The 15,703-nt window shown below is 51.5% G+C and overlaps 1 protein-coding gene and 1 long non-coding RNA gene across 3 annotated transcripts in view; one reads left to right on the forward strand and one right to left on the reverse strand.

Annotated features, from left to right (window-relative positions):
* Positions 1 to 365: 365 nt before the first annotated feature.
* On the reverse strand, positions 366 to 4,707 carry LOC145716107 (uncharacterized). Its single transcript, XR_014138505.1, has 2 exons — positions 3,053 to 4,707; positions 366 to 2,388 (listed from the first exon to the last, which is right to left on the reverse strand). It is a non-coding gene; the product is annotated as an uncharacterized LOC145716107 (long non-coding RNA).
* Positions 4,708 to 13,339: 8,632 nt separating this feature from the next.
* The window catches only part of MACROD1 (mono-ADP ribosylhydrolase 1), a 194,813-nt gene continuing 192,449 nt past the window's right edge, over positions 13,340 to 15,703 (forward strand). Inside the window, exon 1 of one of the 2 annotated variants that reach the window (XM_081797938.1) lies at positions 13,340 to 13,783. In XM_081797938.1, coding sequence (XP_081654064.1) covers positions 13,480 to 13,783 — 304 coding nt within the window. In that variant the 5' untranslated portion in view covers positions 13,340 to 13,479. The remainder of the gene's footprint in view (positions 13,784 to 15,703) is intronic. The other variant, XM_081797939.1, reaches the window with a different exon arrangement.

Consider the following 15,703-nt stretch of genomic DNA (forward strand, 5'->3'; position numbering starts at 1 on the left):
CTAATTTCTGCCCACCTGTTCCTCGCTTTTACTACACTGGGGGCTATATGTGTGTCCAGTCACAAATTAAACCGGCAACTTTGGTGTCAGTGCCACATTTTGTTAGGTCCACAGGGGCCTCGTGTCCTTTTTCCTTTTTCCTTGCTTTCCAGGTGCATTGCACAGCATCTGGCACATAGTAGGTGTTCATTAATCCGTCAAGTATGATTGAATGTGTCAGAGGCGATTGTGGGCTCTGGAGAAAATGCAGTGAAAAAACCTGACAAAAATCACTTGGCACTCATTCTAGTGATGGGGACACGCCAAAAAAGTTTATAGGATATATCTGCCTAAGTGCAGTGGAGAAAAATGAAGCAGAGAAAGGGTGAGGGGGATGGTGTTGCATTTTTAATAAGCTGGCATGGACAAACCTCAGTGAGAAGCTAAGATTTGAGAAAAGACCTGAAGAAGTAAGGGAGGAAGATGAATGGAAAATCTGGGGAAGAACCTTGCACTCAGAGGAAACAACACATGCAAAGATCCTGGGGTGGGACCTGCACTGGGGTGGCCAGGATGGTGGGAGCAAGGAGGGCGTGGGAGAGTGGGGCCAAGAGGAAGCAGGGGCCAGGTCCTTCGACGCGAGAGGCCAGTGTGTTCATGCCAGCACGTTTTGAACAGAAAAGGGACATGATCTGATGTAGTTTTATCAGGACTCCTCTGGCTGCAGTGTGGGTGACCTTTCAGGACACTTGCCATGTTCCAGGAGAGTGATGACAATGCTGTGGGCCAGAGTGGGAGCGGAGGAGGGCTGAGAACAGTTGGGTTCCAACTTTTGGAGGAGCCAACAGGATCTGTTGATACATTGGACTCAGAACAGGAAGGAAGGAGGTGATTCCCAGGCTTTTGGCCTCTCTTACTCATCTGCTAAATTAAACCTGTCCACAAGACCTTTCATTTCTCCTTGGCACCGTCTCCAGACCACCACACTTTTGCCAGTCCCACTGCTGGCCCTCAGAGGAGCTCTTCCACCATCTCCCCACAGCTTCTCTCCAGGCTTCTTTCCCATTCCTCCCTCTCTCTAACCTGGTCTCATCGTCACTGACATCTTTTATATAGTCCTGCCACATGTGACACACTACTCTGGGTGCAGGGACTCAACAGAGAACAAGACAGCTCACAGAGGCAGCTTCTGCTCGTGTGGATCTTGTCTTCTAGTAGGAGAGATAGACGGTAGTTACACTCATCAGCTGTGTGACTTCAAGCAACCTGCTCAACCGCTCTGTTTCCGTTGTTTCCATTTTAAAACGTGGGTGAAACAGTTTTGATGTCAGAGTAGTGAGGATTAAATTGTTTGATATTTGTAATGCTTAGAACACTGCCTACCGGGGCGCCTGGGTGGCTCAGTCGTTAAGCGTCTGCCTTCAGCTCGGGTCATGGTCCCAAGGTCCTGGGATCGAGCCCCATGTCAGGCTCCCTGTTCAGCAGGAAGCCTGCTTCTCCCTCTCCCACTCCCCCTGCTTGTGTTCCCTCTCTTGCGGTCTCTCTCTCTGTCGAATAAATAAATTAAAAAAAAAAAAAAAAGAACACTGCCTACCTACAGAAAAAGCACTATATGCATTTGTTAGATAAAAACATACAGAAATGAAAATAGTGATGAGTGCTATTTAAAAAAAAAAGGCAAAAGGTAAGGGATAGAGGGGAAGCAGGGAAGCAGGGAAGGAAGGAGCTCCAAGAGGTGGGTGGTTAGTGAAGGCCCCTTAGACCTGGAGTGACAACAAGCCAGCCAAGGACAGGGTTCCAGACAGGACAACAGAAAGTGCAAAGGCCCTGAGGTTAAAACAAGCTTGAAATTTTCAAGGAACCCAAAAAAGGCTTTTCTATGCTCCAGTGTCCTTGCCTATAAATGGGGATGATGAAGTGCCAGTGACTTCCCAAGGTTACTATGAGGGTTGAACAAAATCATCCATCCTCAAGTCTCATCAGACCCAAAACATTAAATTTGGAAGGCCCCCTCTGAGGAAAGAAAAATACAAATTAAAAAAGGTTTGGACCTTCAGAAGGGATGTGAATCAGGGACCCCTAAATCTTAAGCTTACTCATGGTCACAGTAAAGCCACTCCTGGACATTCAGAAATGTCAACTCACACTTTTCACCAGCTTGGGCTTTTCAAATCTCTTCGTAGACTCAGCCCTCTGGAGTGGGACAGGAAGGCAGTGACGGCGGCCGGCCAGTGTCCCCTTCCCCAGATCCTGGAACACAAGCAGAGGCACCGCCACAGAAGGTGCCCAGGTCTTGCATTACATGACAGTTCCCGAATGATTCATGCTGCTATTTTGGTGCCTCTGCTCTCAAGGGTGGGGAGTAAGATGGCGGAGGCTGTATTCAGAGTCGATCTGAGGCTGCAGATCCTGGAGCGAATGAGAGACTGAAGGAGTAAACGTGTGTGACCAAATTCTCGGGAGAACAAACCCCCGGTTTTAAAGTTCTCCCTATATGAGAAAAAAGGAAAACAGCTGGAGCTCAGGAGACTCAGGGTGGGAATGTGGAGCATGGATTAGGGAGTGGTGGCAGCCCAGAACTCTGGGGTCTGTGGAATGTGGAGTTTTGTGCTGGTAAGAACTTTCGCTTTTGGAGTGGGACTTTAAAACAGCCTGATTTTCCTTCTGCAAGTGATAGCAAAGTTCCCATTCCGGGTTCTGGAAAATTCCTAAGGAATATTTTCATTCCTACTTAACTGAGCGATTCTAACTACCTGCTATCCTGCTAAGGTAGACTCTAAATCCTGATTAGCAGGGAAAGTGGGGGGGTTAATAAAGTGCCATAGTGTTCTGTTCCATTCAGAGAACTTGTATGGAGAGCCAGGCACTGTGCCAGATGCTTCAGGAAATAAAATGATGGTAATTATTATCTGATAATTATTCATTTGAGAGCCCCAGAGCTCAGCCTGGGACCTCACCATCCACACTCCCTCCCAGGGTGATCTCAGTCAGTCTCGTAGCTATAAATACCACCTCAGATGACTCCCACGTTTTTACCTTCCGCTCAAATCTTGCTCCCGAGTTCCAGACTTACCCATCCAGCTGTCTCCTTGATGTCTCCACTTGGACGGCTAATGGACTTCCCAATGTGTTCAGATCAGAGCTCCCGATAGTCTCCCCCCAAATTGTTCCTCCTTTGACTTCCTTCCCATCAGTGGCCTCTTTATTCGTGGACTGGTTCAGGCTGAAAACTTTGGAGATGTCCTTCACCCCTGTCTTTCACAACCATGTCCAGTCTGCCAGCAAATTCTGTCAGCTGGACACAGACCCACGGACTCTCCAGCCATCTTCTAGCTTTGACTGGGAAACTTTGAGTTGGTAGGCGACCAGAGTCAGAGGGGACAACTTTGCAAGATGCGTGTGAAGACTCCCAGGCTGTGCCCATAGCCCATACCCTATGAGAGGTGCAGGGTTGGGGTGGGGGTGGGAGGAGAGCTTCTTTGTATTCAGGATACCACTGAGGTGAGCCCAGTAAGGACATTGACAACAGCCATGGTAGTGGATTGGAACTCTTCCTTGGGTTTAGGGCACCACACACTTCCCCCGAATCTGAGATCCTACCTGGATGAGAATCCTAGTTGTAACCAGGGTAAGATTTCCTCACGGATGGGTAGGATGGGGGCTTGGAGTCAGAATGAGTTGATCCCAAGGTTCTGGTTCTCAACCTGGCTGATTTTGCCCCCAGAGGGCATTTGACAGTGTCTGGAGACATTTTCGATGGTCCCAACTTGGAGGCCGGGAATGTTGCTGAACATCCTATAACACATACCCTACAACTCCCAGCAATTACGTGGCCCCAAATGAGCTGAGGCTGGGAAACCCTGACCTAAGGAAATGTAAAACATCGTATTTCTTGCACAACTGAGCTTGGCTGAGGCTTGAGAGTGAAACCTGCTACATGACAGGCAGATTTAAATTGATCATGGGGGTACCTGGGTGGCTCAGTTGGTTAAGCGTCTGCCTTCTGCTCAGGTCATGATCCCAGGGTCCTGGGATTGAGCCCCGTGTCGGGCTCCTCGCTCAGTGGGGAGCCTGCTTCTCCTTCTCCCCCTGCCGCTCCCCCTGCTTGTGCTCTCTCTTTCTCAAATAAATAAAATCTTTTAAAAAAATTGATCATGGCCTAGCCTATGACACACAATGCTACGAAAAGGCCATCAAGGGGCACTCTGGGAGATGAGAGATAAGTGCACGTTCACTGACACCCTCCCCATTGAAAGGGATCCATGTCCCCTCCCCTTAAATTTGGTGGCCTCTGGGATTACTTTGGCCAATGGAATACACTGCAAGTGACACTGGGCCAGTTTCCAAGCCTTAGAAAACTGGCAGCTTCCTCCGCCTGTCTTTTGGGACACTCCCACTTGGAGCCCTGTGCTACCGTGTCAGAAGCCTGACTGCCCCAAGGCTGCCATGGTTGATGGGTTGAGGAACCCCAAGCTAGCCACGTGGAGACCCCCCGCTGTTCAGCCATCCTGGCCAAGTTGAGGGAAGCTATCTTGGGCCCTCCAGCCCAGCCTCATCTCCTGCTGAATACCCCTGAGTGACCCTAGTCAAGGCCACATGGAACAAAAGAATCGCCCGGCTGAGCCCTGACCCACAAATCATGAGATTTAATCAAAGGGCTGTTGTCTTCAGCCATCAAAACAAGGTAGTTTGTTACACAAGAACAGACAACCAACAGACAACAGACAACCAGAGGACTCACCCCCAAGGGCTGTTTCCACGCTTTCCTCATTCCTGCTGAGGCTAGAAATCCTGCTGGTACAGAGCTTGTCCCATCCACTTTTCTCCAGCTCTGTCCTGACTGCCCGTCCAAGTGCCATCATCTATAAGGCTGCCAAGAGGAACCCTTTAAAACTCAGCTGGCTCTCAACCTTGACCAACACCCTCCAGAAGTGTCTGGAATGCAAATCCCCCGTGGCCCTGGGTGCTGCCTCCCCCTTTCCCTCCGCCTCCCCCTGCTTTAGCCACTCCAGCCCTGTGATGCTCTTTGAATTCATTCTCTCTGCAGCTCTAGGCACTGCCTGAAATGACGTGTACTCGCTGACTTGTTTCCCCATGTGTCTCCCACACCAGAAGTTTCCACAGGGGCAGGGCCTGTGCTCTGTTCACTGCTGAGCGCAGTCCGGGCCGGGGACGTTGCGCATGCTTGTAAGCATGTGGCGAATGAGCAAATGAAACCTGTCACTCTTCTGCTCCCCCTGTGGGTGCCTCAGCCTCTCCCAGAGGGGCTCTCTGGCCTTCTTTCCCCTGCACTTCTTCACCCCCGATTCTGCTTACCCTTCCCTGGGCCAAATGGTTGGTTCCCCTGAGAACTAAATGTCACCACCTCACTCTCTTTTCCACCACCTGTTTCTTGAGAACCACCAAGTGGTGGAGACGGTGATTGTGGGGGAAACGGGCCCTCACAAATCCTGTTGGTGGGAAGGTACACTTAGCGACATCGGTTAAAAATGCAAAAAGCAATTCCGTTCTTGGGAATTTATCCCCACAGGTAACCCCAGCCTGGTGACACAAGGATGTTTGTCACAGCAAAAGGAATGGCAACCATGTGCATCCATGGAGGATGATGGATGCTGGGAAACAAGACGCTCCTCTTGCTCTAGACTGAACTGTGTGCCCCAAATTCCTATGCTGAAGCTCTCAACCCTCAGTGTGATGGTACCGGAGGTGGAGACTTCGGAAGGCAGCTCGGGTTTAGGTGAAGCCATGAGGGTGGGCCCTTGTGATGGGATTAGTACCCTTATGCCACGAAACACCAAAGAGCTTGTTTTCTCTCTCTCTCTGCCATGGAAAGAGAAGGCCCCAAGCCAGGTAAGAAGGCAGCCATCTATAAGGCAGGTAAAGTGCCCTCACTCTACCTGAGCATGCCGGCACCTTAATCTTGGACTCAGCCTCAACAACTGTGAGAAAATCAATTTCTGCTGTTTAAGCCAAAAAGAAAAGAAAGGAAAGGAAACCATGAATGCTGCCTCCATAGAATGGAATATTTGTGAACATTAAAAAGAAGGCACGGACTCTGGAAAACAGTATGGAGATTTCTTAAAAAGTTAAAAATAGAGCTACCCTATGACGCAGCAATTGCACTACTAGGTATTTACCCAAAGGATACAAATGTAGTCATCTGAAGGGGCACCTGCACCCCGATGTTTATAGCAGCAATGTCCACAATAGCCAAACTATGGAAAGAGCCCATGTACTCATCGACAGATGATTGGATAAAGATGTACACACACACACACAATGGAATATTACTCAGCCATCAAAAAATTGAAATCTTGGGGCGCCTGGGTGGCTCAGTCGTTAAGCGTCTGCCTTCGGCTCAGGTCATGATCCCAGGGTCATGGGATCGAGCCCCGCATCGGGCTCCCTGCTCGGCGGGAGGCCTGCTTCTCCCTCTCCCACTCCTCCTGCTTGTGTTTCCTCTCTCGCTGTCTCTCTATCTGTCAGATAAATAAATAAAATCTTTAAAAAAAAAAAAATAGAAATCTTGCCATTTGCAACAATGTGAATGGAACTAGAGGGTATTATGCTAAGCAAAGTAAGTCAGTCAGAGAAAGACAGTATCATATGGTTTCACTCATATGTGGAATTTAAGAAACAAAATGGAGGATCATAGGGGAAGAGAGGGAACAATAAAATAAGACGAAATCAGAGGAGAGAGACAAACCATGAGACTCTTAACTCTAAGAAACAAACTGAGGGTTGCTGGAGGGGAAGGGGGTGAGGGGATGGGGAAACTGGGTGATGGGCATTAAGGAGGGCACATGATGTGATGAGCACTGGGTGTTAAATGCAACTGATGAATCACTGAACTCTACCTCTGAAACCAATAACACATTATCTGTTAATTAATTGAATTGAAATTAAATTAAATTAAATTATTTAAAAAAGAAGGCTTGGATAGATACTGACAGGGAAACATGCCCATGATGTACTATGGAATAAAGAAAGTTAGTTGTGGAACAGTGTGTATGGCCAAATCTTATTTTTGTGAAAGAAAGAAAGAAAGAAAGAAATTGTATGTGTATATCTGCACATATGATTATACATGCATGGGAAGAGTCTAGAAGGATGCACAGCTGGCTACCAAAATTGATACATACCTCTGTGAATTAGGGCTGGGGAGAGGGTGTTGCATTAGCTTGCTAGGGCTGCCATACATAAATCCCACAGATTTGGTGGCTTAAACAGCAGAGATTTATTTTCTCACAGTTCTGCAAGTCCGAGATCAAGGTGTTGGCAGATCTGGATCCCCCTGGGGCCTCTCTCCTCAGCTTACAGATGGCCCCTTCTCCCTGTCCTCACGAGGTCTTTATGTGTCTCTGTGTGTCCAACTTCCTTCTTACAAGGACACCACTCAGATTGGGTGAGGGCTTACCCTAACAGCCTCGTTTTTTACTCAATCACCTGTTCAAAGGCTCTGCCTCCCAATACAGTCACATACTGAGGAGCCGAGAGTTAGGACTTCCACATATGAATCTGTGGGGGACACAATTCAGCTCATAACAGGCCTTTCTTTTCATTGCGTTGTTTAAATTTGTCACAATCAGGTAACCTGGCTGGTTCAGTTGGTGGAGCGGAGGACTCTTGATCTCGGGGTTGTGGGTCCCAGCCCCATGGCGGGTGTAGAGATCGCTTAAAAATAAATCTTAAAAACTTGTTACAATCAACGTTACTATTCGAGGTTTTTGTATACTTCAAGCTAAGTGTCCGCTGAGCATCCACCTTCTTCCCAGGCCTTCTCCGAAGTCCGTGGAGGAGCAGCTAATGCCTGCCCGGACCGGGCCGGGCCGGGCCGGGCCCTTCCCCTGGGGAGGCCCAGCAGCCCTCCGGGGATCACGGACTTGGTCCTTAGGCCGGCCCCGAGAGGAATCCGGGGGACGGGCGCCCTCTGCCGCCCAGGCCCGTGATTTACAGTTCCGCGCCGGCCGGACACTTAGTACCTCGTGGTAATCCATTCTTCCCTTCCACGCCTCCCATTATAATGACTGTACAATATCGGCCAATGACACAGACAGTAAAATGGAATACACGCAGGTGATAAAGTAAAATATGAAGACTGCATTACAACCTGGATGGAGGGAAGCTCAAAATTGCGATCACATAGTGAAGATGTTAGGGGGACCTGGGAGGCAAAGGGGCTCATCCACCTGCGTTAAAGCAATAAAGAGAAGGAAGGTGTCCTGGTAAAAATGGGGACTCTTAGGAAACAGGGATGCACTGGGCTCTGCAATTCACTCCTGGAGAGAGGAATGGGCTTGGGGCTCCCTTTAGACCTGGCAGAATTCTTCTGTGTCCTGCTCTGCTCTTAAAATCTCAGACCAGGAACAGGAAACCCTCACTGTACTGTGGTCCCAAATCCACTGTGCCTCCAGCCCCGCTGTGATGAGGAATCTGCTCCTCTGGTGGTTTTGCAACCCTGAAGGGTGTGGAAACCAGCAAAACAAACCCAGAATCTTGGTACCAGTTTAGGAATAACTTTTGTTAATCATGCTAATATCAGAGTGTTTGCTTAAGGTTTTCAGACACTTAAGTCAATGTGTCCTATTTGATTTCTGAGGGTTTTTGTTTTTTTTAATAGTAATCACACCCAATGTGGAGCTCAAACTCACAATCCCAAGATCAAGAGTTGCATGCTCTTCCAACTGAGCCAGCCAGGCGCCCTGATTTGTGGATTTAATTAGATAAAATGGCTCTAATAATTCCTCCCACCCCTGTAGGCTGCCTTTGCAATGAGATTCAGCTGCTCTTCCCATTAAGAGGTCAAGTCTCGTGGTGCCTGGGTGGCTCAGTCGTTAAGCGTCTGCCTTCAGCTCAGGTCATGATCCTGGGGTCCTGAGATGGAGCCCTGCATTGGACTCCCTGCTCGGCGGGAAGCCTGCTTCTCTCTCTCCCACCCCCCCTGCTTGTGTTCCTTCTCTCGCTGTCTCTCTGTCAAAAAATAAATAAAATCTTTTTTATTTATTTGTCAGAAAGAGAGAGCAAGCAAGCACAAGCAGGGGGAGCGGCAGGCAGAGGGAAAAGCAGGCTTCCTGCCGAGCAGGGAGCCCGATGCAGGACTCGATCCCACAACCCTGGGATCATGACCTGAGCCGAAGGCAGACGCTTAACTGACTGAGCCACCCAGGCGTCCCAAAAAATAGATAAGAGGTCGAGTCTCTTTCTTCCTGCCCTTGAATCTGGGCTGACCTTGTGACCCCACGTGAAATGACAGGATGTGGTGGAAGTGATATAGGGTGACTTAGGAGTCAGGCCTCAAGAGGCAGGGCAGCCTCTGTGGTCACCCTCTTGGAGCAGGTCCTTGAGACCAGCATGCCATGATGCTGCCCCCGTCTAGCCTATGGAAGGATAAGAGTGCCCTGGAGCAGAACCAAGGGGTCTGGCTGACAGCCAGCACCAACGGCCAGTCACAGGACTGAGGCCATCCCAGGCCCCCAGCCCCAGTTAGGTGGTCAGATGCCTGCAGCCACAGGAGTGACCCAGGCAAGACCAGAAGAAGATGAACCTACCAGCTTATCCCAGACCAAACCGCGGACTCCATGCCTTGGTTATTATTTCAAGCCAGTAAGTTTTCAGTAGTTTATTATGCAGCAATAGACAACGGAGACAGTGCAAAATGATCTAAGTTTATAAACAGCATTTGAACATTTAAGAGACTTGATTGACCATATTTATAAGTGTAATCTATTAGTATAGAAGAACTACTTAGCTGGGGCACCTGGGTGGCTCAGTTGGTTAAACATCTGCCTTAGGCTCAGGTCATGATCCCAGGGTCCCCAGATCAAGTCTCGCATCGGGCTCCCCACTGAGCCTGATTCTCCCCCTGCCTGTTGCTCCCCTTGCTTGTGCTCTCTGTCAAATAAATAAAATTTGACAGAGAGAGACACAGCGAGAGAGGGAACACAAGCAGGGGGAGTGGGAGAGGGAGAAGCAGGCTCTCCGCTGAGCAGGGAGCCCGATGCGGGGCTTGATCCCAGGACCCTGGGATCATGACCTGAGCTGAAGGCAGATGCTTAAAGACTGAGCCACCCAGGCACCCCAATAAATAAAATCTTTTAAAAACTGCTTAGCTGATTAGAAAAAAATATGCTTGGCTGGGGAGGACAGAGTAAGGTGGGGGGCAAGAGTGTCCTCACCCCACCCCCTCCCTGTTTGTAAAGAAAAAGGAAAAAAAAAAATGCCTGTTAGATGTTGAGTTTGAGGTGTTTAAGAAGACCAGCTATCTCATCCCTGTAACATGTAGTTTAAAATCTATTAGGGAATTTAATTACCTAAGTTTGTAATTGGGATTCATTTTTAGAATTTAATCTGTTGAATCTCTGAGTTAATTAAATATTCATCAAAGAATAAGTGAAAGTAATTGTTCTTATTTTTATACAAAATTAGATTTATAAATAGAAAACTAGATTTGCAAGTTGCACTTAGATGTTTAAGAAAAACTAGTTCTTTCTTTAATTTATAAGTTTAATAAATACAGTATTCCTTTAAACACAAGCAGCAGCAGGTAGCTTTTCTCTGCACGAGAGCCCCTCTATAACATTAGAAATCCTCAGCTGACAGTCTCCAATGATGGCGTAGCCCCTGCTGGAAGATTCGGCATTCCGTAGGCTGCCATGCCTCTGCTCCTGGGCATTCCTCTGCCTGGAATGTCTCTGACCCACATACACACCTTTGGAACCTGGCAACATTTTACCTTTTTCAAAAGATCCAGCTCGATCTCTGTGAGGAGGTCCTGCCTAGCTCAGTCAGAGCCCTGCTTCCGTGCCCATATCCACCTGAGTGTGGGGCCCAGGTGAGAACAGAGCTGAATCCCAGCAAAAGAATCAGAAGGACTGGTACAGATGCCCAGAGTGTGCAAGGGTGCTTCAAAGGCCTGGCTCTGGGGGATGTGGATTTCATGCTCTGTGCAGAAAGGCAGCCTCCCAATTGGGCACCAAGACTTTCTATGGCTGGGGCCCCTGTCTCTCCCTGTATCCTCCTCCCCAGACCTTACCAGTAGGGGTATAGTAGGCAGAATAATGGCCCCCCAAAGATGCCCACATCTTCGTCCCTGCGAATATGTTACATTACATGGTGAAGAGGAATCAAGGTTGCAGATGGAGTTAATGCCACACATTAGTAGACTTTAAATAGGGAGGTGGTCACGGATTATCCTGGTGGGGCCAGCATAATCACCAGGGTCCTTGAAAATGGCAGGGAAGTGGAGGAGAGTCAGAGGCAAGGGCCACTATGGAAGAATTGGTTGGGGAGATGCAGCATTGCTGGCTTTGAAGATGGAAGAAGGGTGCCACAAACCAAGGAGTGTGGGCATCTCCAGAAGCTGGAAAAGACCAGAAAGGGCCTCCAGTAGGGAACAAAGTCTTGCTGACTCCTTGATTTTAGCCCCGAGAGACCCCCGTCAGACTTCTGTCCTACAGAACTTCAAGATGATACATTTGTGTAGTGGAAGCCACCAATTTGCAGTAACTTGTTACAGTAGTGAGAGAACACACGCAGGGTCATCCACATGCTTCCTTTCCTGAATCAGTGACATCTGTGCAATTGCTTTCCCGACCACCGATAAGAACCAAACAACCAGGCCCAAGCCTGGGCTCTGACCCTCACAGGCTGTGTTGTTGACCTCTAGCCGTTCCCGCTGCCTCACCTGGTCATCGGGAGCTCATCACAAGCTAATGAAGGTACAGCAAATGCAAGCAGGTGCTTAGTTCAGTGCCAGCTGGTACCCAGTGCCCTGTAAATGGCTGCTATCCTGGATGCAATTGGCAAGGCAGAGTTATAGAAGTGGCAAGCGGTGAGGTGACCTCCATCCTGGGGACCTGACTACCACATCCTGAACTCATCTTGCTGACCTTTTTGGGGAAAGGGTACGGTCCTTACTGGTGGTCCTGGAATGTTGGGGACCTTTGACCCTTCCTTCCTGGCCCTTGGCTTCTGATCACACCTCTCCACCCTCATCCCAGGCTGATCACTGCCCTCCTCCCTGCGGGCAGGTCTGTGCTGGTTCTCTCTTGGACATCCCGGTGGTGCCCCTGCATCCACATGGCTCACTGTGTGATCCGCCCCACAGCCCGCCCTGGGTTATTGCCACACCCAGCACCAGAGAGGCCTGGAACACAGGGCACCTCTGCAACCAGCCAGACCTGAGCCCTGTCTTTTTATTTTTTTTAAAGATCTTTATTTATTATTTATTTGAGAGAGAAACAGCGGGAGAGAGGGAGCGAGCACAAGCATGGGGAGCCGCAGAGGGAGAAGCAGCCTCCCTGAGTAGGGAGCCTGATGCGGGGGCTCCATCCCAGGACCCTGAGATCATGACCCGAGTGGAAGGCAGACGCTTAACTGACTGAGCCACCCAGGTGTCCCTGTCTTATTCTTAATTTACAGCTCAAGAAGTGAGTCTCAAGTGGACTGCGTACCCCAGGGTGGCAAGCTGGTACTGGAACCTTCTCTGGGACCCTGGCTCCTCCTCTTTATAAAAATATCTACTATTATATTTCTTTTTTTTTTTTTTAAAGATTTTATTCATCCATTTGACAGAGAGAGCGAGAGAGCACAAGCAGGGGGAACAGTAGAGGGAGAGGGAGAAGCAGGGAGCCCAATGCGGGACTGGATCCCAGGACCCTGAGATCACGACCTGAGCTGAAGGCAGACGCCCAACCATCTGAGCCATCCAGGCACCCAACTATTATATTTCTCAAATAATATTAATAGTGTAGAAAAACATAAGCTCATATTTAAAAATCTACCTTCATAGTCTTAGTAAAAAAAATTAGAAAAAAATAAAGAAAAAAAACATGCCAATTGTTCCACCCGAGAACGCCTCTTGGAACTCAAATTTTCTGCCTTCACATTCCACGGTTTGCACCCTTCCTTTCAGTCGCGTCCCCGTCTGCCCCCCGGGCTCAGCTGCCTGGGGAAAGTCGCCGAACCGGACGTACCCGTTCGCGCTGCTTGTCACCTCCCCGGGGACGGCCGGCCGGGAGGGACCACGGCTCCTGGGGCCAGGATGGGGTTGCGGGATGGGGTTGCGGGGTGGCGCCGCGCCCGCCTCTCCGAGTTCGGTATGGAGCGCCGAGCGCCACGGACGCAGGGCAGAGGCGGTCCGGGGCCGCGCCGCGGGGAGGGCGGCTCCACAGACCGGGAAGTTGGCGGCGAGCCCTGAGGGGGCGCCAGGCAGCCGCGCGACTCTCCGAGAAGCGGGAGCCTCCCACCCGGCGCCCGGAACGGGCGGAGTCCGGGCGGGGCGCGCACGTGTGTATACGAGTGCGGGGGCCCGTCCGGCGGCCGGGACTACAAGTTCCAGGGTGCCCAGCGGCGCGCTCGGGGTTTCTGGCCGCGCGGCCCGCCAGCTCGGAGCCGGTCGCCGCTAGCACACACCGCTCGGTCCCGAGCGGATCAAGGACAGACTCCCAGCCCCGTAAATAGAGTCCAAGTGGGCGGGGAACCGCCCCGCGCCGCCCGCTCATGTCTCTGAGGAGCCAAGTGTCCGGCCGCCTGGCACAGCTGCGCGCGGCGGGGCAGCTGCTCTGCGTCCCGCGCCCCTGGGCCGGCCCCTCGGCGGGTGCCACGCGAACCCGCAGCAGTGCGTGCGGCTCCCCCGGCGTCCCTGAGCGCGGACAGCCCCGGCGCGCGGACCCCAGCGGGAGTTGGGGCTTGGGGGGCGGCGGCGGTGGGGCGGAGAGGAGCGCCGGGGTGCGCACCTGGGCCCCCCTGGCCATGGCGGCGAAGGTGGACCTGAGCACCTCCACCGACTGGAAGGAGGCAAAATGTAAGTGTAAGCAGGAGGGGAGCGCGAGGGGCGAGGGGGCTGGACAGCACCCCACCAGCAGCCTCTTCCACCCGAGAGACCCGAGGAAGTTAAGGCCTCGTTCGCCCAATATGGACCCCTCCAGTCACAGCCACGCCCCCCGTGTGCCCAGCCCGCAAACCACTTCACTCCGTACGAAGGCCAGGTCCCCTGTCGGGGGCAGTGTGAGGACGACCTTACCCCGCCGGCACGGGTCACAGGGCACGCCCAGGGGTCATCCAGGACCTACCTCCGGACTCCGATGTGCGGGAGGAAAACTGAGCTGATAAGCCAAGGTCACTGAGAGTTTGTGGCAGAGCTGACGTTAGGCTCCTGAATTCCCCATGCTTTGTGCAGTATGGTTTCTCAAGTGGTGGCATTTTAGGCAGAGTGGCAGGAAATGGACGGAGGGGACAGTTCTGGGTGTGGTGTCCCACCTGGGAGGATCAGACAGCCCCACAGAGTGGCCCCTGTGGGCAGTCCAGTCCCACCTCCACCACACCCATACCCTGAAGGCTTGCCTCTCTGGGCTGGTCATCTGGTGCCCTTTTGCCCTCATCCCTGGCCTCTGGCCACTTGTGAACAGTTTCTGCCCCATTCCTGGGGGACACAGGGCTGAGGGGCTGCAGGGCAGAGACAGGGCATTATGTCTGTGAGAGCAGTTACACCCTGCACCCCCAGGAATCAAGCCATTTCCTCCCACTCTGGGACGGGTCATGAGTCCTGGTCCAGCATGAGTCCCAGGGCTGGACTCTGGGTCCCCACACAGAACAGGGAAGGGAGGGCATCCGGCCTACAGAGCCCCAAATAGTCTGGCCGGCTGCTCAGCCAGCTGCCGCTGCCCTTCAGAGCCTGCTCCCAGAGCTCTTGTAACCATTCCTGGCTGGATCCCCTTTCAAAAGCACAGGGGAGGCTACTTATTGGCTGGGCCTCTGTGGGCTGGCAGGGGAGGGTGGGGGTAAAGGGAAGGCGTCCTCAGAATTAGAGGTAGAGTTCAAGATGACTTTACCCCCTCATGAATTCCTTTGCTGGGATCTTCAAGTGCGGGCAGAAAGCACTTGACTTGGCTCAGTGCGCACACAGAGTGTCTGTCATGCCCTCAGCCCAGGGCCCTAGAACCCTGGTTAGGGCGGAGAGTGGGGGGCTGGCTGAGATTCCTGGCAGGGGGACTGTCCCCACAGGGAGCCTGCCTTCCCTTCTCTGTCAGGAGCAGCAAGCCAGCTTGGTGGGAAAGAGAGCTAGGAAGGCAAGGGGCCCAGCCACCTGCTCCTGGATCTGTCACTGTTTCTAGGATCTAGGTCCCCACCCCCTCCCATTCCTTGGTGCCCCTGAAAACTTCCAGACCTTGTAAAGCTGACAGGCCAGGGATTCCCAGGCTGCTGTGGTATCTCTGCTTGGAGCTGGGATTTCCATTCGTTCATCATTTTTTTTTTTTTAAGTTTATTTATTTTGAAGTAATCCGGACACCCAACATGGGGCTCAGACTCACGACCCTGAGATCAAGAGTCACACGCTCTTCAGACTGAGTCAGCCAGGTGCCCCTCATTCATCGATTTTTACTGAGCGCCTTCTGTGTGGCCAGCACCATTCTGGTGCTGGGATGCAGCCATGAGTGAGACAGGCAAGGTGCCTGCCCTCATGGAGCTTCTTCGATAGGGGAAGGAAACATCTGAAAACGTCAAACCAGTGGGGCAGTGCCAGGCAAAGGCCAATGCTGTGAAGAAACCACGGCAGATGGGGCTGCCTGAGCTCCAGGACCCAGTCAGGGAGCAGTGTGAGGAGTGGTGGCACTGGGCATGAAGACCCCAGCAGGCTTGTCGGGGTGATCTGTGTGTTTCAGTGATCTATTTTTGAGTAACAAATTACCCCCAAATTCAATGGCTTACAACAGCAAACGTTTAT

The sequence above is a fragment of the Leptonychotes weddellii genome, chromosome 11 (genome assembly GCF_054177405.1).
Source record: "Leptonychotes weddellii isolate Sample4059 chromosome 11, ASM5417740v2, whole genome shotgun sequence".
In the NCBI taxonomy this organism is placed as follows: domain Eukaryota; kingdom Metazoa; phylum Chordata; class Mammalia; order Carnivora; family Phocidae; genus Leptonychotes; species Leptonychotes weddellii.